The sequence below is a fragment of the Eublepharis macularius genome, chromosome 16 (assembly GCF_028583425.1).
Source record: "Eublepharis macularius isolate TG4126 chromosome 16, MPM_Emac_v1.0, whole genome shotgun sequence".
Classification (NCBI taxonomy): domain Eukaryota; kingdom Metazoa; phylum Chordata; class Lepidosauria; order Squamata; family Eublepharidae; genus Eublepharis; species Eublepharis macularius.
Genome location: NC_072805.1, coordinates 16,510,191 through 16,537,176, shown reverse-complemented (window position 1 = coordinate 16,537,176; position 26,986 = coordinate 16,510,191). Strand labels below are relative to the sequence as shown.

At 46.1% G+C, this 26,986-nt stretch overlaps 1 protein-coding gene across 3 annotated transcripts in view; it reads left to right on the top strand.

Moving 5' to 3' along the window:
* The first annotated feature begins 936 nt into the window (after positions 1–936).
* FHOD1 (formin homology 2 domain containing 1) overlaps positions 937–26,986 on the top strand; it is a 274,420-nt gene continuing 248,370 nt past the window's right edge. For all 3 annotated transcript variants that reach the window (XR_008598354.1, XM_055000390.1, XM_055000389.1), the window contains exons 1-3: positions 937–1,152; positions 23,428–23,534; positions 25,462–25,526. Coding sequence is in view for 2 of the 3 variants with exons in the window: in XM_055000390.1 (XP_054856365.1) it covers positions 958–1,152; positions 23,428–23,534; positions 25,462–25,526 (367 nt within the window). In the remaining variant the exon portion in view is untranslated. The remainder of the gene's footprint in view (positions 1,153–23,427; positions 23,535–25,461; positions 25,527–26,986) is intronic.

The window sequence follows — 26,986 nt, the reverse complement described above, 5'->3', positions numbered from 1 at the left end:
CTGCTGCAGTCAGACTAACACAGCTACCCATCTTGACCAGAGCCTTTATGCTTTTTAAGCCCCAAAAGGATCACGGCACAGGAGACCCAGGAGACTCTTACAGTTCTCAATGCCAGCAAGCAAAAGTGCGAGAGTCTCTTTCCTCCCCCCCCCCGCCCCCCATTCTCATAGTATTTGAAAAGGGGGACCCTGTGACTTTAAGAGCTGCAAAGCAGTCAGAGATGCTCCAACCGCGGTAAGTCCAATACGAGTGGATGACCCACACGATGCGGGGAGGGGGATTTCCAGGGAAGGGCTGCTTCAAAGCATTGCAGGGACCGGATGTTCCAGCCGGCTGTAGCCCTTGCACCGACGCGCTCTTGGGCAAAACTATTATCATCAATAGAAAAGGAGCCGGGGGGGGGGGGAGGTTGCCAGCTATGCAGAAAAATAGGGCTTGGCAAGTCCTGGGAAACTCCCAGCCGGGCTCCGAGCTTGCAGTTCTGAGCTTGCGCCGTGGCCTTAAAACCCATCTGGCCCCAATGAGTCTATCCAGAAGGAGCTGCTAGAAGGCGATCCTGTTCAGACGGGCAGGCGTTTTTTTCCCTTCCCGCACTGGAGTTCGTTTGCACGGAGCAAACGCGGCTCCGCAGGCTCCTCCCGCTCTCCCTTCCCGTCGAGGGCTGCGCCGCCTGCTTCCGACGTGCGGGAGTCCTCCAGCCGAGCGAGCCCTTCCCAGATGCGGCCTGAAGGGGTGCAACGGCGAACCTCCCCCCCCCCCCCCCGCCTGCAGGACGGTGCCTTCCCCGCCCACCACGCAGGAGGAGGGCTGCGCAAGAGAGCCGGAGGTGGCGCGCCTCTGCCGGGCCGCCCCTTCGGCCGCCGCCCGGGCCACGCCTCTCCCTCCCCGGCGGGGCTGCTGCGCCGCGCCGCTGCTGCCTCGGCTCATTCCGCAGCGCCGCCGCCGCCGCCGCAGCCATGGGGGAGCCTCCGGAGGCGGCGGGGCCGGCGGGCGCGGCGCTGTGCCGGCTGCAGTTCCTGGAGGACTCGGACCCCTTCTCGTGCGCCGCCTTCCCGGAGCCGCGGCGGCCGCCGGTGCAGCCGGTGCTGGAAGCGCTGCCCCTCGCCGCCCAGCTGCCGGCCATGCACCGCTTGCTGGCCGCGCCTCTGCCGGTGAGAGACGCGCCACGGGGCAGGGAGGGCGCCACCCGTCCGCTCCGGGCCTTTGGAGCCAGAGGGCTCTGGAGCATGTGCAGAGTGCGGGGGACAAGGGGGCTGATCCGAGATCTCTCTGCAGTCGCCGCTGGTGCGTTCCTTCCAGATGCTCTTTTGGTTGCTCCTGCGCCTGTGCCGAGCGCCTTCCCTACCTTCTTGTTCCTAGAGTGTGCCACAGAGCTCCTGAGCGTGTGTAGAATGCAAGGAATCCTTCCCTTCTCTTTCATTTCTGGAGCGAGAGTGCTGAGCATCTGCAGAGCATGGGTGGTCCTTCCATCCTCTTCTTTCTCTGGAGTACGAGGGGGTTCCTGCACAGATAATCTCTTTATAGATCATTTGGAACGGATTTTTTTCGTGTGCGGAACAAAAAAATCCACCTCAAACGATTGAGAAAGTGCATTGAAAGTTCATTATCCAACGTGTGCGGAATCAGCCAATAATAATAACATTCGATGTATATACTGCCCTTCAGGACAACTTAATGCCCACTCAGAGCGGTTTACAAAGTATGTTATAATTATCATCCCCACAACAGATCTTTACCGTCTCTCTTTACTTGGGCTCCTGAGCACATGCAGAGTGCAAGGGAAGCTTTTCCTACCTTCTTTTTGCTGCGTGTATCTCAGTGGCTGGGCTCAGTCAAGGGCCTGAAAGGCTAGCGGGTTGGAAGCACGTGGCTCACAGGAAAGCTTTGGCCGCAGGAAATGTGTTAGACCTTTAAACTGCTACTATCTGCCAAGGGTGCAAAGATATCATTAAATGCTGCCCCCTGAGCCACAAGTATGGGACTTGGATATAAAAACAGTCTGGAGAAAGCAAGTTTATTTACGGAGTTGTATTTTTGATATGCTCATACAATATGTGCTCCTCAGGCATATGTTCACAGAGATCCTTATGCCAACTCCTTATGTTAATATCCTTTTTTGAAGGCCCTGGGGGAGAGATCTGGGATTTTATGCTCAGGGCAAGGCATGCAATATAGAATAGCTTTGTTCCATTAGCTGTTAGAAGCCATTGCAAGTAGGGAGATTGCCCCCATTATTAAGAACTACTGTGTTTATCTTTTTGCCTTTGGGGCAGCCACTGATTTAACACGGGTACCCCTCTGGAATCCATCCTTGGAAGTTTTCTCTGGCCTTAAATTTCAAGCCTCCCTATGAGGCATATTGGGGTAGGCAGGGCAAGGAAAGTGGGAAATGTGTTAACCCTTCCCCCAATATGAATAAGACTGGCGGGGTGTGTGTTAACTCCCTATGCTGAGATGAAGCATCTGGTTGGGAAACTAGGCGCAGCTTTCCAGCAAACACAAGGTGGCTTGTTCCTCGCTGAGGAACAGAAGCAGCGGCCACTGGATTTGAGCTGAGCATCTTGAGGGCCTTACCAGTTGAGCATCAGCCAAAACAGGCAAGGTTTTTAGACCAGTTCATTCCCAGAATCCACAAACAGGATCACAAAATAATGAGCACAAACTTTTGAGTTGCACAGCATTCTTCATCAGGCCAAAAACATTTCTCTTCATCATCACCCTAATCTTTAACATCTACCTTGATGATTTCTGAGAAATTGTCCTCCCTCCTGGTCCCAAATAAGCAGGTGGTAGTTTTGAGCTCTGTGTGGAGTTGACCTGGTTGCAGAGTTTCTAATGGTTGCAGTGAGTCTGAAGTCCAGTAGCACCTTTAAAACAAACAAAATTAGTTTTTTGTAAGGCCATCCGTGAGTCAGAGCTCACTACTTCAGATGCTTAGAAATGTACACAATCGGGCCACGTTAAATACTCAGAGAAAGGGATCTTACAAAAAGGCTCTCACACTTCTGTCGTTCTGCAGAGTGAGCAAAAGGAAAAATGTTTGGGAGGGCTTTTCTATAAAGGGCTGTAGTGTTAAGGAATGTTTCAGGAAGACGCTTTTCTAAAGGCACACGAATATAATCTATTGCACTGTTTGCTGTATGTATCGCTTTTGCTTTTACATTTTCTTCTGCCTTTGTAATCCATTTTCTGTGTTGTTTTATGGTATCTTAGACTGTCTGCGTCGTCTTCTAAATTTCGTATTCTGGGTTCTGTTGCCGGCTTGTCGAATGTCTTGTGCTGACTGTTTGCATTGTTTCTACGTTTTGTAATCCTCTTGAGAAAGGAGAGCTATAAATAATAGAGTAAACAAATAAAACAAAATCCGGTCAAAAGAGCAGGTGTGAGATGAAATCAGATCAACTGCAGAGGAAGACTTAGATGGTGGGACGAATTTAACAATTAATTTAGGGGTGAGATATGCAAAATATTGGCACCTTGATCTGATCGGAAATCAGTTCCCCCAGAATAGGTGTGAGATGCTTCAACCAGCTTGTCTGATAGTACATCTAAGGCTGATTCCACACATGTTGGATAATGCACTTCCAATCCTCTTTATTGATCATTTGGAATGAATTTTTTCGTGTGCGGAACAAAAATCCACCTCAAACGATAAAGTGCATTGAAAGTGCATTATCCAACGTGTGCGGAATCACTGTAATACACATCAAAAGCATCATGCTAAGATGTATATTTTAAATAATTATTGAAAGCAGAGCCTTTGGGGTGGACGCGCCACTAAAATTAAGCATTCTATGCACTTTTATCCCCTTGCAAGGTCTTTTCCAAGACATTTACATTCCACACGGAACAGACAAGGTTGATACTTGAATCACAAGTTGTGAGGTGGGGTCCATCGCAGTTGGACGACCAGGGGCTTGATTGCCTCAGGAAGAACAATTGAATCACAGGGATAGAAGAGACCTCTAGGGTCATCTGTTAGGGTCATCTAGTCCAACCCCCAAGACCAAAGAAGTCTTGGCAGAAGTGGGCCTGAGAAGATCTTTTAAGGCAGCTCTTTTGGGGGGGGGGCAGGTTAACATAAGTATTACATATAAAGTCAACTTCATTTTGTTCTTTATATATCAATTACCTCACAATTACCAATTATTATATGCATTCCCCACCCTCCCTCCCTCCCTCTCCCTTGACCCCCAACAGCACTGAAACCCTTTTAATTCTTAAAATATTCATTCTATTACTTCTTATTTTCAGAGGTAAAGTTCATACATAAAACTTACCCCATTATTCTACATACATCAAAAATTATCTATAGACCACAATTGACTTTTTACATCCCACTTCTTTTCCAAATATTCTTTAAGTTTTTCCCAGTACTTTAAAAATTCATTTGAACTTTGTTCCTTCAGTTTTCTGGTCAACTTTCCATTTCCACCATATATAACAGTTTTTGTATCCATTCTTCAACTTCTGGTATCTCCTCTTGCTTCCAATATTGCGCGTACAGTAGTCTAGCTGCTACAATCACATACCATAATAATGTTATATCCGTTACATTTACATTTTCCATATTAAGTCCTAACAAAAACATTTCAGGATTTTTTGGCAAGTTGCGCTTCATAATTTTCCACATTTCTGTGTACATTTTAGACCAAAATTGTTTTGCCTTATCACTAAGGCAGCTCTTTTTGTACGAGTTGTGGGAAACACCAGTAGTGTTTTTCCATAGGAGGACAAGAGCGAATGCGGTGTTGTGGCTAGATTGTCAGATTGGAATCTGGAAGACTTGGGGTGAATTCCCCCCTCTGCTGTGAAGTTTATTTACTGTATTTTAAACTGTGATTTTATGATGTGTCCTGCCCCGAAGGCGGAATAGAAAGAAAGAAAGAAAGAAAGAAAGAAAGAAAGAAAGAAAGAAAGAAAGAAAGAAAGAAAGAAAGAAAGAAAGAAAGCCATGTACTAGCACATAAGTGATAGGTAGATTGATAGATATATGCTACCCTGAGCTCTTTGAAAGATGGGTGGAATAAAAAAAAATATGCTGGGTCGGTAGGTAAGAAATAGTGCAAGAGATGAGAGGGTAAGACTGGAACAAGGAAGATTCCGTTCAAGGCTAACATGGTGGAAGTCATGGAAACTGGCATTAATGTTTACTTAGGAACTACTTGGGGATTTTTGGATTGAGGGCTTGAGCTTCCCGGTGATGAGCCAGTTTCCTTTCCAGCCCTGAGCGTGTTGTCTGGGAGGAAGCAGCTGTTCCGGCAACTCTAAGTATAGGACGGTGTCGATACAACTGTGCTTTAGGCACCCCTGAGACTTTGGATCAGGGCTAGGGTTGACTGTGTGACTATTCTAGAGGTGAGGGGCCTGGAGGGGGGGACGGTGTGCCCGGACTGACTAGCTTTGTAGGCAAGCATCGCTGTTTTACTCCGGGGAGCAGTCCTGCCGTGTGAGTGGTTTTCCCCGCCAGCGTTACGTTTACATCAACCCTGATACTTAATACCTGACATCTGGAGAGCCAGTGTGGTTGTAGCGGTTAGGGTGTTGGACTAGGATCTGGGAGACCCGGGTTCGAATCCCTGCTCTGCCATGGGAGCTTATTGGGTGATAATGGGCCAGTCACGTTCTCTCAGCCAAGCCTACCTCACAAAGTTGTCATAAGGATAAAATGGAGGCGAGGAGAATGATGTAAGCCACTTTGGGCTCCCATCGGGGAGAAACACAAGGTGTATAAACGATGTAGAATTAATAAATAAGCAATCACCGGGTTGCCTGGGGCAAGTAGATGGCAGGCAGCCATGTGCAGGCTCAGTGCAATATATCTGGCAATGGCTGGCTTCTGTGCCCTCGTGCCCCCCCCCAAACATGCATCCTAGTAGAAGATAGCCTAGGCTGTCCTATTTTGTCCTTCCCCGGCTTTAAGGCTACAAGGCAAGTGTGGAACTGCAAAAGCAGCTGCCGTAGCACCGTACGGAGTGTCTGCAGTGTTGCGCTATGGCTGCACTGCCCCCTTCCTGACTCAACTGCTCAAAGGAGGGTAGGAGATGGGATATTGGGTGGTGCTCAAGTGAGTGGCAAAGGAGCGGTACACACAGACACACAGACACACACCAATTTTCTATTGGTGTGGCTTAACTCACTCTGGATCGACTATATGCAGAGTGCACATATGTTTTCCCCCATTCAGTAGTTTGCTATGGAAGCAAGTGGGTGTTTAAAGCACTGTGCAAAGCGGCCTGCTGTGTCTCTGAAGGCAGTATGGGGGAAATAAAAATGACTGGGGGCTGGAGCACCTTTCCTGTGAAGAAAGGCTTGGGAGTCGGGGACTCTTCAGTCTAAAAAAAAGATAGCGAAGTAGAGTTGCCAGGCCCCCTTCTCCTCCCACGGGGCGGGGTTTGTGTGTGCGTGCGCGGTGGCACTCACCTTGTCTTTGCTCTTTGCGCATGCTCCCATGCCTGTCCAAAGACGTCACTTCTGGGAAGCCATGTGACTGTGAAGGCACAGGAGCATGTATGCACTTCGCAGCAAGCTGATTTGGACCCCAAATTGGCCTGCTGCAAAGCACAGGAACACTCTCAGGGCGGTGCAATGGCATCACTTCTGGGAAGTGATGTCACTGAGCCGTGCCAGGAGGCCCATTCCCGTGCCTCCCCCCTGGCCAGGTGAGTAGTGGCGGGGGCGGGGGGATGCTGAGAGTGGGGGATCCTCAGCCCCCACTGGGAGATCTGGGATCCCTATAGCAAAGGGAAGCCATAGCTGGGGTAGAAAAAGTGGATACAGGGAGTTTATTCTGCCTCTTCTATAATACAAGAATGTGGGGGGCACCCAATGAAATTGTTGGCTAATAGGTTCAGGACAGACTAAAGAAAATACTTTATTATTCAGTTAGTGTTAAACTGTGGAATTCACCACCGGTGGCAGTAGAGATGGCCCCGAACATAGATGAAGATTAGACAGCTTGATGAAGGACAGGTCTAGCAATGGGCGCTAGCAAAGATGGCTAAAGGGAAGCTGAACGTCCAGCGGTAATCACCCTTTGAAAGCCAGTGTCCAGGAGGCGACGTAATGTGAAGGCCGTGGCCTCTACGCCCTGTTAATTGGACCTCCAGAATAACTGGTGGGCCGCTGCATGAGACAGAGTACTGGGCTAGATGGACCACCAGCCTGGTCCAGCGGGACTCTGATTATGTGACAACTCTGCTCCTAAGATGGTATGTAGCCTCTTAGACTTGGCTGTTATGGCTGCTGTGTCCAATGTGCAACATGTCGCAGGGGCCTTACAGTAGAGACACGCAGGTGGTCAAAATTGGATCAGATAAAGGGGGTACAATCCTGTGCATATTGCTGATTTTTGCCTGCAGCCTCGTGTCAGGAGTTATGGGACAGAGCACCTTTGCAGGTCAAAGGTTACTTGGATGCCCTGCAGAAAGAACATCAGGGCTAGAACATCTGCGGCGAGATGGGTGGCAACCTGGAAAAGGGCCTTCTTGGTTGTGGCAGTGGAACTTTGGAACTCCCTCCCTAGGGAGAGCCGTCTTTCTCTCTCCGTCTTTGCCTTCAGCAGCAACTAGGGACTTTTCTGTTTTGTTTGGCACTAATTCTTATTAATCCTTCCTTCCTTTTTATGTGTTTATACTTTTATATGTTTGTTATATTTTATTTAATTGCTTTAAATAGCTTATATATATTTGTTTTTAAATGTTTTTAATGTTTGCTCCCTTGGGGACCCTGAATTAAGTGGAAAGGCGGTATAGAAATGCTTTAAATAAAATCAATAAAAAGCCTCACTTTCAACAGCAGGCAGAATTGCAACTGATAATTATAGCTCATGGTCACAGACGATATTTATTTATTTTGACTTTTGTTCCACCCTCCCCGCACGAGCAGGCCTGGGACAGATGACATCAGATAAAAACCTTCATAATAAAACTTACATCTTAAAAAACAGTTTAAAATCAATGGACCTCACAGCAGTACAATATAAAGTTAAGATATACAAGATAGCAGCAGTCAGCTAATGGAGGTAGTCAATCTGCCAATTTAAACTGGATGGTGGTCGACTCTAGTAGGGAGGGATCCGGTATTCCCTTTTCCTCCTCTATCCAGGCCTAGCCTAGTCTCAGCCATATATCTGGCGGAACATCTCTGTCTTACAGGCCCGGTGGAAAGATAGTAAATCCTGCTAGGCCTTGGTCTTACTAGACAGAGTTCCACCAGGTAGGAGCCAGGACCGAGAAGGCCTGGCTCTGGTCAAGGCCAGGCAGACCTCCCTGGGGCCAGGGACCACCAATAGTGCTATAGAGCAGGAATTGCTAAATTCTCTGAAGATAGTTCCAGGTGGGTACCTGAATTGGCGTGCAGTACATGAGCAAGGTAACATGTTAGCAACTTAGACCAGCAAGATTTTCCAGGGTATCTGGAAACTGTTATTAGTCTTTAAGGTACTACTGGACTCAAATCTTGCTAAATTCTCTGGCATCTTTTTATTCTTCAGAGCCACTGTGATGTGTTGGTCAGAGTGTCAGACTAGGACCAGGTCGCCTGGGTTCACGTTATCATTCAGTTGTGGAAACTTGCTAGATGACCTTGGACCACTCAGTCTTTCTCAGCCTAACCTACTTCAAAGGGTTGTTGTGAGGATAAAAGGGAAAGGGAGAACCAAATAAGCCATCCAGGGCTCCTTGGAGAAAGGGAAGGATTAAAATGAGACAGACAGAGTGGTTTGGAGATCAGAATTATATTTTGCTGCATGGAACGACCCGCCCCCATACCCCAGTGTTTAAAACTCAGGGCCAAGCTACACATGACGAATGACACTTGAACGGCAAGTGGATTGAGTGGAGGGCAAGTGAACAGGGAGAAATACACTTGCCGTTCAAGTGTCATTCATCATGTGTAGCTTGGCCCTCAATTACAAAACTAAGCAGTGTTCTTAATTCTATAAGAGTTGTCTTGGACAGAGAATTGTAACAAAATGAGATCTGTGTTTTAATTTTCTTTTCCCTTCTTTCTGATGAAGGCAAATGTCTTGGTAAAGTCACCAAGCACAAGATAGAAAGTATTTCGCAGATGGGTAGTTTTGCTTCGCAGCAATACTGGAATGTCAGTTGCAGTTTCACTTAATGTGCTGCCCCCCTCCCCAAACTGGCAGACTGAAGCTAAGTGATGCCCACTGTTAGGAAAACTTAACTTGGGGTTGTGTCTTGAAATGTATTTTAATTAAATTGAGCTTTAGAAGCTGCTCTAAGAACCAGTCTGTAGGGACTTTTTTATTGTATTGATGTCTTTGTTTACATAGCCATACATAGTCACTTCCATTACATTAACATAATCCTACATCAATACAACCTTTTCCCCTTTATGTTACCCTCCCCCCCCTCCCGTAAGTGACCAATTGGAAAATAATACTTTATACTTGCAACCATAACCACACCCTTTGGATTTTGTCAAATGTATCTTTGTTGGGCCCCCCTTCCCTTACCCAATTTATATACCCAAGCCATTTCTTCCTTATCTCTAATATATTATCCTCCCATGTCTTTTTTTGTTTTAATATGGCCAGAATGTCTGATTGGATCATTTGATATCGATACAGATTCCATCTACCCATAGTCCACTTTGCCGCATCCTTCCAGCCATAAGCTATGATTGCATGTGCAGCAATGATCATTGTTTTAAACAACTCCTGTTTAGAATTATCTACTTTATTATTCCCCAGAACTCCCATAAACAATACCTTCCCTGTCAATTCTAATTTAACTTTACATAAATCCTCCATCTTTTCCAGAACGTTTTGCCAAAATTCAGTTACTTTAGGACATTCCCACCAAAGATGAACATAATATCCCTTTACCTTCTTGCAATGCCAACAATTTGAATTCATTCCCTTAAGTCTTTAGGGACTTGAATGTTTTTATGGAGATAATCACCCTAGTAAAATTGAACATGGTTAAAGCTCTCGCTGTTCAGCAATCTGGTGTCATTGTGGTTGGGTGTGCACTATTCATTCCTACTCTTCCCCATTGACTGTGAGTATGTTGAGTCGGTATGGTGGACATCTGGCCTCATTTTTGGTTGTTTGCCTGTATGAATGGAAAGTTGCGCCTTCTGACCTCCTTAGTTTGTTAATGCAAAAGGCTTAAAAAGCCATCGATACAACCATTGGCTTCTCAGTCCTGAGCACTTTATAATCTGAAGTTTGTGTGCAAAGATGTTGGTATGTACTGGATTTGTGTAGGGTGCCCAACACTTTCTGCTGGGAACCATTTGAGAAATGACTTTTACCTTGTTTTCGAAAAGTTTTGCAACGGGCTCAAATGCAGTCCCAGAGCTTCTTTTCCTTTCTTGCACAATGATCTCAGCAGGAGGTGATCTCTCCCGGACAGCTTGAGAGATAAACGCATGTCCTGATAGTTGTAAAAAAGCAAAACTTGCATGAATTGGCAAGATCAGGCGGGTTGAAAAGGTTCGGGAACCATCAGATAAGCAGTTAATCATTTGAGGATGCTTGTTTGTTTCAGATTCTTTTACAATTTGGCTTCAAACTTGTGTACTGGTGAAGTATTGACTGGACTGTAGTTTTATGTGAACGTGGGATGAGCCCATACAGATATATCTTACACTGGCGCCTGCCGTTCAGTTGCACTGTTTATCAGTCTTCTTCCTTTATGTCCTTAGAAAGATTTCTGGCTTCTAATCCTGAAAATAATATGCTTCCCGGGCAGGCGGGCATTATTTTTCTGCCTACCAAGCCACTGTCACCAGTAGTCTGTTCAGTCTGTCTCAAATTCCAGTGGATTCTGCCTGTTTTCCCACCAAACTAGATCCTACCACGTTCTCGTAATGATAGTTTCGGTGGCCGCAATTGACTAAAGTGTTTGCCTTAGAGATGCCAGGGCTCATGTCTGTCAAGTGTTGGGAGATGCAATGTTAGCCGGGAAGCATAGTTTAAAAAGACAGAGCCAGCAGAGATCACTCCATAGGGGACGGATTCTCTCTGGTGTACTGGACTGGCTCCCCTTCCAGAACTTTTATCCTGCTGCCCTCGCTGCTTAAAACTTCGAATTAACTGAGCCTGGGCAGGGCAAAGGCTCCAGAAGGGAAGACACCAGAGGTGGCAGAGGGCTGTGAGAGCATCTGTCCTCTCCAGGGTGATCTCTGCCATCTCTGTCATTTAAAACTACGCTTCCCAGCTAAGATTACATCTCCCGACATGTGAAGAACACATGTCAAAAGTATTGTGTAGAGATACTCTCAGCTGTTATCTGGACTTGATATCAGACTTAAAAGCACAAAGGCTGATAGGCCTGAGTTGGCTTGCACTGTATTTCCAGTGATGTGGGTCCTCTGGAAAAAGTTCTGGAAATGTTCCAATTCGGATTTAATGAAATAATTTAAATATTTATATAACATTAGCAAAATTTTAAGTAATGTTAGCAGAAGAAGGCCAATGCCCCATTCAGAAGGGTGAACCATGTGCAAACCCTGGGGTTTGTCTGTGCTTCGTATCCCACGGGTAACCCATCTAACAGGATCAATGGGCAACGTAGCAGGTCTGACAACTAAAAACAAGCTATACTTACATATGCGGGGCAGAAAAATTTTCTATCACTTTATTTCTCCCAGCTACTAGGTTAGAACCACAGAGAGCAACAGGCCGTTCAGCCTCTGTTAGTTAAAGCAATCTCTCATGTACAGAGGTAGTGGGCCTCTGAGCATGGGATAGCCATTATTTGTTAGCTTCACAGGGGCATTTGGTTGGCCACTAAATAGATGGGCCAAATTCCTGGTGCCATGGCCTGACTAGCCCGATCTTGTCAAACCAAGAAGGGAAGGCAATACAATCAAACTGACAAATTAATATCACATTATTTATGGTAATGTCAAATGTATAAGGTGCAAAGTGAACCATTCAATTCCAATATAATGCATCCATACAATACATATGTCAATAACGAAAGTTGGCTATAATAGCCAAAAATAGACCAGATCGATAGTAATCAGTCCAACTGGTGCAGATAAGTTGTTATTTTCACGTTTGTTCCGTCTGACCACGTCAGCTGGTTGGAGTGATTGAGTACTGTGCCGCGAGGAAGCGTTTTTCGTGAAACGGGGATTGATAACACAGCTGGCGTAGACTCGTAGGCTGCTTGGAACGACGACCCACAGTTCCCTTCAGTTCGGAGGATGGTCTACACAGACGTGAAAATAACAACTTATTTGCACCAGTTGGACTGATTACTATCGATCTGGTCTATTTTTGGCTATTATAACTTTGGTTATTGATATATGTATTGTATGGATGTATTATATTGAAATTGAATGGTTCACTTTGCACTTTGCACATTATACGTTTGATATTACCATAAATAATTTGATATTAATTTGTCAGTTTGATTAGATCTCAGAAGCTAAGCAGAGTTGTTTCTGGTTATACTTGGATGGGAGACGGCCGAGGAAGTCTGGAGTTGCTATGCAGAGGCAGGCAATGGCAAACCACTTCTGATCAGGGTGGATAAAAATCAATGATTAAAAAAAAATCAGATTTTTAGATTTAAATCGGATTTTTTAAAATTTAAATTGGATTTTTTCAATAAAATGTTTTTTTGAGGAAAATCTATCTAAAGATAGTTTTCTGTTTAAGATACATTCTAGTTCAAAGGTTATCATAATGAAATAAGGATTAGTTTTTAATTATGTCGCATGAGGTTATATATTCATGCAGTGTTTACATTTTTTGATAAACGAATTCCATTAACCCATTCACAATATCATGCTCTTCCAGAGGTTTCTGTAAGATTATTAGGCAGTTTTTCCTATCTTGAAGATATTCTCACAGATGCTTGGTTTTACAGTTCTCAAAACTGTGAATTTGTGTCTGCAGAGATCACGTCTCTTCTTCACAGCAAAAAGGTTATAAAATAAACATACACAGTTGAGAAATAGATCCAGAGGACATAGCCGTGTTAGTCTGTAGTAGCAAAATCAAAAAGAGTCCAGTAGCACCTTTAAGACTAACCAATTTTATTATAGCATAAGCTTTCGAGAATCAAGTTCTCTTCATCAGATCAGGCATCTGATGAAGAGAACTTGATTCTCGAAAGCTTATGCTATAATAAAATTGGATAGTCTTAAAGGTGCTACTGGACTCTTTTTGACAGTTGAGAAAAAGACCTTAATCCCATCGTTCTTTTGTAAATCTTTGTACACAGAACCAACCTCTAACCAAAAAAATTAATGAATAGAAGATTGTTGGGAGTAGAATAGACCTGCACAAGAAGCTAAGTGTGTGAAGTCTTTATATAGAAAAGAGTGAGTCTTTATGTAAAAAAACATGATTTAAATCTAGGCCGTTTCCACACTACTCACCTTCAATTGGAACGCCACAGAACATTGCGAAAAAAATGCGGAAGATAGCATCTTCTCGTGCAAGTGTTGCGCGATGTCGTGCAAAACTCGCCTGAGAAGACGCTGTCTTCTGCGGTTTTTTCGTGACGTTCTGCAGCGTTCCGGATGAAGGTGTGTGGAAATGGACCTAGTCTTACTGACTAGTGATTTAAATTGTGGTTCATGGTGTGGTTCTCTGGTGTCCTGATTCATCCTGAACGGAGAATTAGCCTGCTAACCATCCAGACAAGTTTTCTCACTTGCATGTTTCTTTATTGGCTCGAGGCAGCTGGATGTCTGATGTCCGCATGGTCATGGGGTAACTTTTTTTGGGTTGGTGACTCAAAGGAGCACCAGCGAAGCAAGCTCAGGTTTCAGGCATTTGCTTCAGAACTTGATGCTCAAAATAGCAACTTTTATTATTGTTGGATACTGCAAAAGTTACAGCCATGGTGATAATGGGGCAGAGCGTGTGAGTTTTAAAGCCCTTCAGAAAAAGCGTATGTTTGGCTTCCTTTCTTAAGGGCCTTGGCAAGGAGCACCAGGTTTCTGGTAAAAGTGTTGCACTGTTTGGACTAAGCGTTGCAAACTTTTCAAGTTCTTTTCCTTTCGTTGTAATGAAGAGAAAACGAGGGGTGTTTATGGAAATCAGTAGCGTGCCGTCTGAGCCAGCGTGCTGTTCTGTCAGTGATAGGCTCTGACATAATACAAGGACACTTCATGGAGTCAGCTAAAGCAGGGGTCCCCAACCCCCGGTCTGTGGACCGGTACCAGTCCGTGGCCTGTTAGCAACTGGGCCGCACAGGAGGTGAGTGGCGGGCGAGTGCAGAGCCGTCTCCAGGGAGCAGGCGAGGTAGGTGGTCGCCTGTCACCCCCAGATGGGACCACCTAGTTACAGGAAAACAAACTCAGGGCTCCCAAAGATTCGCCTTCGATAAAGCCTTAGTCTTTACAGCGGCGTGGTCTGGGGGAGCCCAGTGGCGCCTGGTATGGGCTTTTGGGGACCACAGCTCTCTTTGTCAGATGCATCTGGCAGGGAGAGCTGTGGTTATTGAAGGCTTATACTACATAGGAATTGGATGCTTTTACTGCTCCAACTAACACGGCAAACTGACTCCACACCAAAAGGAGATGTTTACATTTACTAGCAAAGGAATGTTTTGGTTGCCTCCCCGCTAATTGCATCTTGTCCCCTTCTAATATATGTCCCCTTCTCTCCCCTCTCCCTCCTCCTCTTCTGTATTTGCCCAGTTTGTATCATGCATCTAACGAAGAGAACGTGATTCTCGAAAGCTTATGCTACAATAAAATTGGTTAGTCTTAAAGGGGCTACTGAACTCTTTTTGATTTTGCTACTACAGACTAACACGGCTAACTCCTCTGGTTGTAGTTGTTGTTGTTGTTGTTGTTTAACAGTGCCAAAGGGGTCTCGCCCTTCAGCTCAGAGCCTAGGGCTGGGCAGAAGGTTAGCCGGTAGAGGGAGAAGACCCATAACTTCAGATGCTTCTCCTCTTTGTCTTGTTTGTTGCTGTATTTGTTTGGTATTGTTACCCACTTTTGTTACCCTAATGGGGAGTCTCCTTGTGAGTTGGAGGAATGAGCATTAAAGGAGATGTAGCGAGAGGGGTAACTTTGGGATCTCCACCAATGGACACCGGATTATTCCCTTAGAGCACTCTCCAGTCAACAGGCAGATGTTCTACAGGAAAGGTTTCTTTTATTAAGAGAGAAATAAAAGGCAAGCATACAGTAAAACACACACAGCGCACGTGCAAGGTTAGCTAGAAAGCAGGGAGGAAAATGGGAGAAAGTAGTTGGGATGCGGTGATATTTACCAGTCCTGAAGAGAAGGAGAGGTCCGTGGGAACAGCAGCAGAATGACCCAGTGCTTCACAGAAGAGGACATAATTTGAGGGTGCATGCGTGGGTCCTAGAAGACACACTGCACGTGGTTGAGGGCAGCCCAATTATAGGGCAAAACATGTCCTGAGGCAAAACTGATGTCTTGCCTCAAAGATAATCGCTTGATGGTTTGTCTGGAAGTTTGGACAATAAGTTAGGAGAGGCTTAATGGCTCTGCCTGAGGTAAACAAAAGTTGTGAATGGGGCTTGATAGCCCAGTAATTGCTGGATGAGGAGAGCTATTAGGTCCCTGAAAAGCCCAGATTGGGTGGGTGAGGGAAGATAAAGCAGGAACTCCTAGAAGACCTCTTTGTTTCACTTAAGTGCTTCCCTGGGGCGTGGAGGGGCAGCTAGTCAATCTGACACACCTTCTGGTGATTTTCCAACACTAGCCGGGGTTGGCCTCTGTTCCGCCTTGCCAGGCAGTGTTTTGTGCTTAAGGTGCATGAGGAAAAAGAGGTTGATGATGTTCCACAGTCATAATCTGCCCTTTCAACATGAAGAAGGGATCCGAGTGCTAACACTTTGGGTTCCCTTTGTGGAGAAAAAGCAGGATACAATTAAATATACTGAATAAATAAAACAAAACAAAACAATAATGGCATGTAGATCAGTGATATTCGGCAGCATGGGAGCCATATGTGGCTCTTTGATGTGCCACCTGTGGTTCTGAGAACTGTTACCCTATGTAGCATCCACCCTACGTTTCAGGAAACTGCAAGGCCCTTGCCTGGTGGAGATTGTATTGGCACAAGGTTTCCACCTTGAAGTAGCTGCTGCTAGAGGAACAGAAAACAGCAAGACTCCCTGAGGCTCAGGCCTTGTGCCAGTGATAGAAATAAATGTGGCTGTTTTGGTTGCTGGGAATTGCAGTTGTGGCTCTCACAATTTGAATATCACTACCCTAAATCAAGAAGCATGAACAAAGGGCACATCTGCATATTATTGTTAGCACAGTAATTGCTAACAACGTTTACATAATATTTTCAGTCATTTTTAAGTGGGTTTTCCAGTGCAGACAAGCCCATCCAGATTTCTGCAGCGCAGCCGTAATGTAATATCGAAGCAGATGTGGATGCAACCCAAGCTGTGATTCCCCTATCTGGATGATGATGATGATGATGATGATGATGATGATGATGATGATGATGATGATGATGATGATGATGATGATGATGATAACTGCGCTTATGTAATCAGGGCTTTTTTTCTGGGAAGAGGTGGTGGAACTCAGTGGTGGAACTCAGGACCACACAATAAGTTGTAATTCCAGGACAGTCTCCAGACCCCACCTGGAGGTGGGTAGCCCTGTCCCCCCAGCCCCCCCCAGGGCTGGCGGACCCTGTCAGTTGTCCCGGAGAGCCTGTGTGCACATGAACAGGATTTTCCACAAACACATTTAAAAACCCTGCAGTTTCGGAATACTATTGGTCACTCTGCCATCCCCAGTTCAGAGCCGAGCAGCTGTCTAGTTCTGCCCATTAGTAATGTTAAAACTGTGGTTTGCCTTGAGATCAAGTCCTATTATAGGTAGTTCCTAGCCAGTTTGTATAGGGTCAGCTTGAACTTTTAAACCATTGCCGCAGTTTCTAATATTTCGTTTGGCAAGTTTTGCTTATTTATTTATAGTCTGCCTTTCTCTCTGAGAGTCAAAATGGATTACACAGAGTAAGTCAGTGGAATAAATAGAATGAGTAAGCAGCATAATCAGACTACGGTTACAGACATTTTGAATAGCAAAGAAATATTGGTGGTGGAGAGTGCCCTCAAGTCATAGCTGACTCATGGAGAACCCTGGTGGGGTTTTCAAGGCAAGAGACTAACAGAGGTGGTTTGCCATTGCTCATCTCTGCAACCCTGGCCTTCGTTGGAGGTCTCCCATCCAATTACCAACCAACTCTGCTTAGCTTCTGAAATCTGACAAGATACAACTCACCTGGGCTATCCAGGTCGGGGCAAAAAATATTAGACATACTATATTAACAGCGCAAAAAAGGATATTATAGAAGTAGAAGACACTGGTGAGAGCAAGATAATATATACAACAGCCCAGATAATGCATACTCTATGGGGTAATCTAGTCCACAGACTCATTCTTTGTTTTTTGTTTTTTAAAAGCACCCTTCTGAACCATTCTGTTGTAATAAAACTCTATTACCTTTGTAGAAATCCCTTCTGAAGAATTCTGTTTTACGCAGTTTGATGAACACATCAAGCTACCTTAGACTGAATCCGACCGCTGGTCTGTCAAAGTCAGTATTGTCTACTCAGACTGGCAGTGGCTCTCCAGGGTCTGACCCAGGTGTTTCACATCACCTGCCACCTGATCTTCTAAGCTGGAGATGCTGTAGGTTGAACCTGGGATGTTCTGTGTGCCAAGAAGATGCTCTTCCACTTTCCAGACCACCTCAGGCAGCCAGGCCACAAGAGAGAATGCACATGTACGGGCAGTCATTGATTTTGCTCATTTGTAGGATGGCGCCCCTGGAAGACCTTTCTTGGACAAATGAAGCTGTCATAGTGGAATGTAGGAGGAGAGGCAGTTTAAGAGATATCAGGAGCCAAGGCCATGAAGAGCCTTCTATGTGATTGCACCTTGAACTGAACTCGGTAATTGATGGGCAGCCAATGGAGTGACTGCAGAATGGATATGATACACATATTCTGCATAGCTTCCAATAGTAACCAGGTTAAGGGCTATTTCCACACTACTCACCTTCATCCGGAACGCTGCGGAACGTCACGGAAGATAGCGTCTTCTCATGTGAGTTTTGTGCAACGTCGCGCAAAACTTGCACAAGAAGACGCATCTTCCGCGTTTTTTCCACGATGTTCCGCAGCGTTCCGGATGAAGGTGAGTAGTGTGGAAATGGCCATGGCCTTCTGTACCAACTGGAGTTTTCAAGTTAGCTTCAAGGGCAAGCCCACATAGGTGACATTTATGTTGCAATGGCAGCAGTGGTAAAATCGGGCGATTGTAACCAAGGCTGATTCCGCACACGTTGGATAATGCACTTTCAATGCACTTTATCAATCGTTTGAGGTGGATTTTTTGTTCCGCACATGAAAAAAATCCATTCCAAATGATCTATAAAGAGGATTGGAAGTGCATTATCCAACGTGTGCGGAATCACTCAATGTGAAGCATTTGTGCTTAGTTTACAGACAAATCTGTAGATCCAGAGGAGTTAGCCATGTTGCAAAATAGTAAAGAGTCCAGTAGCACCTTTAAGACTAACCAACTTTATTGTTGCATAAGCTTTCAAGAACCACAGATCTCTTCATCAGATACCAAACGCAGCCATCAGCGTTGAAGTACACACAGGGCATCTGATGAAGAGAGCGGTGGTTCTCGAAAGCTTATGCAACAATAAAGTTGGTTAGTTTACAGACAAATCTCTGGCAATCCCAGTTCTGCAAGTTGGCAGGTGGTGGTGCCACTTGAGTAAGATCACAATTTGCTAAAAACGCAGTGCTGGATTGCAGAGGTGATAAGGTGACTTGAATGACCTATTGCCTTGCTTTATGGAAAGGCTTTTATTTTTTAAAATGAAGTGCAAACAAACAGATACCATATCCCATCTGGGTCTTAAAGCCAATTGACTGTTCAACCAACAAACAGATACAGGCGCTTCATTTTCAAACTTCACACAAAAAACGTAAAATTCCAGTAATGGGTGCGAGTTGTCTTTCCAATCTAGAAAAGCTCTGCTGTTACCAGGTTTTGCATTTACTGAGAGAGATGAGCCTTAAATGACAGTCCAGCTATTATAGAGATAAGTGTGTGTTTGAATGCATAGTGCTTCTTTCTGTCATGTACAGAAAACACACTTTCCAAAGGGACACGAGCCCCACCCTGTCATCTTCCATGAGACGGCTTTGTCTGGTGCGGCATAAACAAGGGAGTTGCCCTGCTATTTATGAGCAAGCCGTGGTCTCTCCTCCTGAGGAAACTCCATAGATGTGGCCTGTGTAGTGGGTTTTTCACTCCCTCAGCAGGAGAATTCCCATTGTCCCGTTGTAGTGCCTTCAACTTCTCTCACGCTGAGCAGCCATCAGCGTTCGAGTACGCACAGGGACTGGGTTTTTTTTTTTTTTGCATCCCAAGTTATTATGTCAACAGTCAGATTTTCCTAAAGAGATTGTTCCAACCATTTCATCTGGGAGTATTAAATATAAACCTTCTCCCAAGTACATCTAGTACCATCCTATTCTGGGGAGAGTGAATGCTGCTGCGGCTTTTGCCAAGGAAGCTTGCCGTCTGGTTTTGAGTTGCCGTGCCGTCCCCTACTCATCCCCCCCACCCACCAGAGAAACGTTACCATTTCCAACACCCTCAGAAGAAACTGGTTCCAGAAATCTGAGACCGGTCCTTTAGCCTAATATCTGAGGTGAGTTACAGTCTTCCATTTCCCAGGGGAGGCTCAGAACTGAGACTCTGGGGTGTTTCTGGCTTATTTCTCTTTCGTGGACTACCGAAAAGTGGGACCTGCTGGTGCTTGAGGGGGGACAGAACCCTCGAGGGACAGACCATGAATTTTTTTGGACTGTGGCCTTCACAGAGGTGAAAAATAAGTTGTTCTGTGTCCTTCCCAGGCAGGTATTCCTTTCCTTTCACTGAAGCTGCCCGGAGATTTCCCAACCAGCCAGGGACTGGAACAGCTTGTATCCATCCCAAGAGACGAGTGTGAGAGGCGGCCAGCCTTGCTTTTGATGCCAAAGCAGGAATGCTGGGGCCGGAGCCTTATCACCCTCTCTGGGGCCTGAGTCGCCGTCTTGCCAAAACTCAGCATGGGAAACAAGCAGGCTGGGCGGGAGCAGCAGCGGCTGTAAAGGTCTGACCTCTCTGCCGAATGAGACTCGCACATTAACTCTATGCTGCCTGAACGGGTGCTGTACCTTTCCCCAGTGTCCTGGTTAAGAAGTAAGGGGATGGAACAGTTGGATCCACCATAGTTGCATAGCTGAATGATGTGGCAAGGCCTAATCCAGATGCGCTGAAGGCTGATTCAAATAGCAATTCTCCCCTGTCCAGTAGCCACCTTTTTAAAAAATGCTACTGGGTTTTTCACTTGTTCTGATCCACATTATCCTTTTCCATAGTTGTGGCCCAGATACGTACGTTCCCGTTACTAGTGATTTTTCATTGGGACAGACAAGCTTTTTATCCTTCTCTTTCCTCTGGGTAGTTTAGCTTTTTAACCTTTCACAGTTAAAAAGCCAAACTGTGTCAGAGCTGAGAGGTCAACAGGGAGCAACTGAAAGGGAGCCCACGTGCATAACTGAAACTGTACAGCTTAACATCACTGATCGTTGGTGTGTTGATGAATAATCCATAAATTTTCCGCAGACCAAAAGCTGGTAGTTGCAAGTCCTTTATTAGGAAGTGGCACACACGAGGTGTCACAATAAGTAATACATTTACACAGTTAATGATTGTTTTAGTGTGCTGGCATAAATCAGTGCATGGTTCATACTCTGAGTCCCGGCATTTGGTTCACCGCTGTCATTTCCCTTTCTGTAAAGCATTTTTAAGGAGCCTTTTAGTTCCAGAAGCATTTTTTTCCTGCTATTCCCTTCACTCTCTGGTTATTCTAACATCCCCAGGGCTTTTTTTCTCTGCTGGAATGCTCCAGAACAGCGTTCTGGCAGTTCTCAAAACTGCCCCCCTCCCCGTTCCTGGCCATTTCGGGCCTGACTTGGGCCGAAACGGGCCCAAAATGGCCAGGATCAGGCCTATGCCAGGCAGGCCAAATTGGGGGCCTCGTGGAGCACGGGAGCATTCCTGGGGCCTGCATGATGACATCACTTCCTGAAAGTGATGTCATTGCGCAGTACAGGGGGTGCTACCTCCTCCCAGGAGTTGCCCCAGAGAGAGTTCCCCCACCTCTTTCCCCAGAAAAAAGTCCCTGAACATCCTCCTAACTTAACAATTTCATTTTCTTTTTTAAAAAGTCCTAGGCTCCAGATCCTCAGCTTAGAGCATTGTGTATACTGTTCCCAGATGCTCTTCACTCCAGGCCAAGGCTTACTTTCCAGAAACTAAGTTTGTGTCCCTGTAGTTTACAACATTTATTTTGAATCCTTCATCGCCACCTGCTCAGGTTAGCATTAAATCTGGGAGGTGGTGGTGGGGAGTGCACTCTTGGACTATTTTGCCTTGAAGGGCAGTTTTCATCTGATTTCCAAATAGGGACTCGCAGTTGTGATGGGAAATTGATGGAGAAGACTAATCCAGTACCCTGCCCTCCCCCCCACCGACCCCACTCACTTGCAGAGAAGTGTGTTTGTAACCCGGCTCAGCTCTTCTCTTGGGGCTATGATGAGTTGGAGGGGTCCACTGGAGCTGCCACATCACTCTGTGATGAGTCAGACCTCTATGCTCATGCGAAGTGAGTCAGCAGAAGCTCCTACCCAGGGGTGTGGTGACGGATATTTCTCATGCCTCTAGGCAGCACTTGGTTGCGTCCCTCTCTCAGCAGCTCGCCACAGGAAGAGAGACCCCAAGTCCTCCTTGCTGGACTCAGTTTTTGGCTTAAGATGTGTGTAGATCCTACAAATTTCCTCCTTCCAAGTCTGGCACCCTTTTTAACTGGGCTGGTGCACTTAAGTGATGCTGGGGAAATTGCTTTCTCCTACTTTGTTGCTCTCAAATGTCTATAGAAATGCCAAATTGTGCATTTTTGCCACACCGAAATATTTGTGGGGGTCAAGTTCTTGCAAAGAAGATGACAGAATGGTGGAGGGGGGGATAGCGATACGAGCACAACCCTTTGTGCTGGGGAGATTGTAAGCGTCCACAGACAGATGTGAGGATACTGTCTCTGGTAAAGAAGGATTTCTGTTTGCATACACTTTTCAGGGAGATTGCTTTGCCATCTGCGGAATGGTAAAACAGAAAACTGCTTCCATATGTATTACCTACCACACCTAGAGCGCAGAAGGTTTTAATAAAATTGCCGTTGCTCAGCATGCAGTTTAAATGGGATTGGCCCCAAATAAGTCAAGAGCGTAGACAACGCTCTGGCTTGCGTTTCCCTGGGAATGCCTCCGTTCCTGTTCCTTCTGAGCTGGCTGGGGCTATTTGTGGTGTTTGTTTCTGGGGCTGTTTATGGTAAACACATCTGTCCATGCGCTTTGAACAGAGAAGAAGAAGACAGGATGTATGGGAACAGAGTTCCGTCTGTAAACAAGCCCAGACCCCTTGTGCAGTTTCTCCTCCCTTATTTATCACTTGGACATCTAGTGGGATTAAACCCTAGGCACAATTTCCCTTGTATCCCTGCCACCCCCAAAGGTAGGAAATTCAAGGAGGGAGCTTGGTGTGATTTCTAAAGGGGCCAGTCCCCTTGATAGCAAGAGCATCTCTCTCAGGGCCAAACTACAAGTGACGCCTGACACAGGTTGGACGCTTGTCAGCTTCCCTCAAGTTTTGGCGGGAAATGTAGGCAGCTTGGCGGAATGTTGGACAAGTGACAGTTGAAAATTCCGTTGGACAGCAGTCGGAGAGCCAAGCTGCAAGACCAGGAGGCCTACATTTCCCATCAAAACTTGAGGGAAGCTGACAAGTGTCCAACCTGTGTCATTCGTCACCTGTAGCTTGGCCCTCAGTGGGTGCCTTAGAGCTGCAGCAGAGCTATGGAAACGAATTGTAAGGCCTTCCTTTTCCTTGGTTTTGGTGGTCTGAATGAAAAGTTTGTCACAGAACATAGCCCACTTCAGGTGCCTGTGGCCTGGAAGCTGTGGTGTAGGCTTTTTTCTGAGTTGCTGATCTGCTGGTTTTGGCTTTTCACTTGGGTCTGGCAATTCCAGGAGGACCCAACATGGTCCATGTTGCTTTGTTGCCGAGGCGGCATAGAGGTATTGTCATTCCTGACTCACCTACATTATGTGTGTTGTGTAAAATCGAGTCTGGAGTCTTTGCATCCCAAGATTCTTGTTTTGTTCCATGGGTCCCCTGTGCAGAAGGTTTGGAAAGGAAAGGGGGCCCTATGGGTGTGGAGGAGTGCCACTTTGCCCTGTTGAATAATCAGCCCTGGCTGTGCATATTTAAGGTTGTTTCCTCAGCTTGCCTCTTCTTCCCTCACTTCCGTGGGGTGATGTCGTTTCTGAGAATACCTGTGCTTCTTTCTTCACAGCTGGAGGACTGCACTTTGCAGGTCTTGCCATCGGGACACTATTTGGACCTTGAACTTTCTTTACTGGAACAGAAGGATGAGCTGGAAGGGTTCTACGAGGACATCAGGTAACTCGCCAGATCTTTGCGACTGGGATATGGGCATGAGAACCACTCTTGTTGAAAAATGTGCCCACTCATGGCCTGTTAGGGTTGCCAGGTCCCCTTACCCTCCCAGTGGGAGGGGGGACCTGGGGCTTACCTCGTGCATGTTCTTGGCATGCTCCTGCACATGCGCGGTCCCGCACTGTCATGATGCCACTTCCAGGAAGTGACATCATTGTGCAAGGTAGGGAGTGTGCATGCGCTTTGCAGCAGGCTGATTTGGGCCCCAAATGGGCCCGTTTTGGGTCCAAATCAGCCTGCTGTGAAGCACAGGAGCACTCTCGGGGTGGCACAATGACGTCTGTGACATTGTCACACTGACCCTGGGAGCGCGCCCAGGAGGCCTGTTTCCTTCTCTTCCTCTCCCCGCTGGCCAGGTAAGCGGTGGCGGGGTGTTTGAGGGGAAGGGGAACCTTTTGGCCTGTTAAGAATCTGCTATGGAAAGAAAGGAGCTTCAGGGTTTCAGTCTTCCGCTTTCAAACCTGGCTTGTTGTCTTATTTGAGCAGTTCCAGTTAATATATATAATAATATAATAACTGCACTTATATACTGCTCTTCTAGACAGATTAGTGCCTCACCCAGAATGGTACGGTAAACAAGTTAGTGTTGTTATTATCCCCACAATACAGCTGGGAAGCTGGGGCTGAGAGGAGTGGCTTGCCCAAGGCCACCTGCTGAGCTCAGGGCAGTGGCAGGATTCGAACCAATAGAGTGCTGATTTGCTGCCAAACTGCTTAACTGCTGTATACTTTTGGAACTGGCGTGGTGGGGGGGGGGGGGTTCAGCACTCAAACTTCCATTCAAGATTACTGCAGTGTGCTCTGCGTAGGGCTGCCCTTGAAAACTGTCTGAATCCTTAATTGCTGTAAAATATGGCAGCCTGGCTGTTGTCAGGGGTTGGACACAGGGATTGCCTTCAGGCAGAAAGATCTGCATTGGCTGCCCTTTTGTTTCTGGAAACAGTCCACACTGCTGCTTCTCATGGGGCCAGGATCTTTGAAGGACTGCCTCCTTTTGCCAAATGGACCAATTAAAATTCTGTTCTCAAGACCCGTTCTCTGTACTCTAGCCTGCAAAAGTGAGGCAGGTGGCAACTAGAGGAAGGGATTTTTCAGTGGTGGCACCTGGCCTTTAGAAAGCCCCTCCCCGCAGGTTCACCTGCTGCCTACCTACGTTACCATCTCTTAAATGCCTGACCAAAACACTCTTTTTTTCCCTCAGGCTTTGAACTGAGGGGTTTCCGTCTTTGTAAGCTGTTCATATGGTCTCCTCCTTGCCTGAGAACTGTTTTATGAGTTTTATTTTAGGCTGCTGAATGCCATATTTTATGGCTTCTTTTGAATAATTATGGCTTTTACGCTGTCGTGTTTGTGATCTTGTATTTTATTCCATGAGCCACCTTGAGGAGACCGCTGAAGAGGTGGCATATACGTTTTCTAAATATAGAGAGGTGCTGTAGCACAGTGGTTAAATGGTTTGGCTGTGAATCAGCACTCTGCTGGTTCAAATTCCACTACTTCCATGAGCTCAGTTGGTGGCCCCGCCTCTCAGCCCCAGCTCCCCAGCTGTCTTGTGGGGATAATAATAACACTAACTTGTCCGCCACTCTGGGTGAGGCACTAATCTGTATGGAAGAGCAGTATATAAGAGTGATGATGATGATGATGATGATGATGATGATGATGATGATGATGATGATGATGATGATGATGATGATGATGATGATGATGATGATCCAAGTGCAGTCTCTGGTAGTATTGGCATATTAGCAAAGCTGGTAGGGAAATGTTCATGGAGGTAGTTGTCCAAGTCTCGTGCTAGTTCTTGGGGATGCTTCCTAGGCTGAGACAACATCTGACCTGCTCCTGTTTTGCTTCCCTGTCATTGTAGGAAAGGGAGGCGGCCGATTCTCCTTGTCCGCACACAACTCTCGGTCCGTGTGCACACCATCCTGGGTGAGTACCAACTTTTGCTGTCGCCTTGGCTCTGCATACTCTTGCATTCATTCTAATGGATCTCCCAAGGTCCTGTGAGCCAGTATGGGGCAGTTCTGCCAAAGTGGATCTTCTATGCCTGGCTAATCTTTGGGTCTAAACTCTGTACTCTCAGCAGTTCTCTCTCTCCAAAGCAAATTTGCTTCTGGGGCCCTATGAGGCTTTTCTTACTACCTTGGTAGAAGGATGTAAGCGGAGTATTTATTTTTATTTATTTTATCTATGCCATTTAGAGTCCGCCTTTCTCATGGAGACTCAAGGCGGTTTACACAGTATGAGATTAGTACAATCCGTATCAAGGACATTTCCATAAACAATGCCGTAGGGTAAATAGATTCAAGTTTTAAAAGCCCGTTCCTTGAAGCTTCATCCTGGTCCCGTCGTCCCCTCAGGGTTTCACCTGCTGTCACTTGATCCTGCCACCATGGATCTCTTCCAGAACATAAAATTCCTCCATTACGAGCACTCGCTGAAGCCAAATAACTATAGTCCGCAGGGGCACCTCCTTCTGCTCCACAAACATTCTCTCCAAACAAAGGCTGGCCTCTGCTTTCATCTTTCAATGGAGAATCCTCAGCCTGCTCAAGGTTCTTATCCTGACTCATCCTGTCTAGCAAAACAACAAACCTGCCAATGCTGTACACAAACTAAAGCCTTAGCAAGAATACTGCTACTGTGCCAAGATTCTCATCCAGATTTTTCCGCTGCCACTATGTCAAGGGCAGGTACACTCTCTGGCCCTGTCCTGGGTGCTGCTAACAGCCACTCTAGGTTCTAAGCAGCCCTTTAGAAGAGTGAACCTCACCTGCTTCACATGAGACCCCACCCTGGTCTCTGGGTTCTAAGTCTGGAGGATCTTTCACACAGCAGTCAGACACTCGAGCCACAGGCAAAATAATTATTTATTAAGTTAACAAGAACCACTCCCGCGGCAACAGCAATGGCAATAAATAACAAAAAAAACCTTAATCTAACTCGGCCTAAAAGTAACTAGACAAGAGAGTACAACAGGCTGTGTTTTCCGTGGATCAGCTAGCTGCCTCCTGTTCCTTTCCCCACGCCTACGCCAAACCTTTATCTTAATGAGGAGGAGGAACCACCTAATCTCGACACAACCCATGTGCATTCAATTTGCTAACTATCTGCCGTTCTAGACAATAGCATTAGCAAGAATCCAATCCAATCCAAAGTAGAAGAAAACAAAGTATAGCTGCCTCATGCAGACAACCTTTGTGCCGCTGGTTGTTGCTTTCTTAGATTGTTCCCATGCTTTTTCATTTGCCAGGCTAATGTTGCCAAGGTACAGTTCAGTTGGTTACCTCCCACTTTTCCTAAGAGACGGGCTTTTTTTCAGCTGGAACGTCGTGGAACGGAGTTCCGGCATCTCTTGAAAATGGTCACATGGCCGGTGGCCCCGCCTC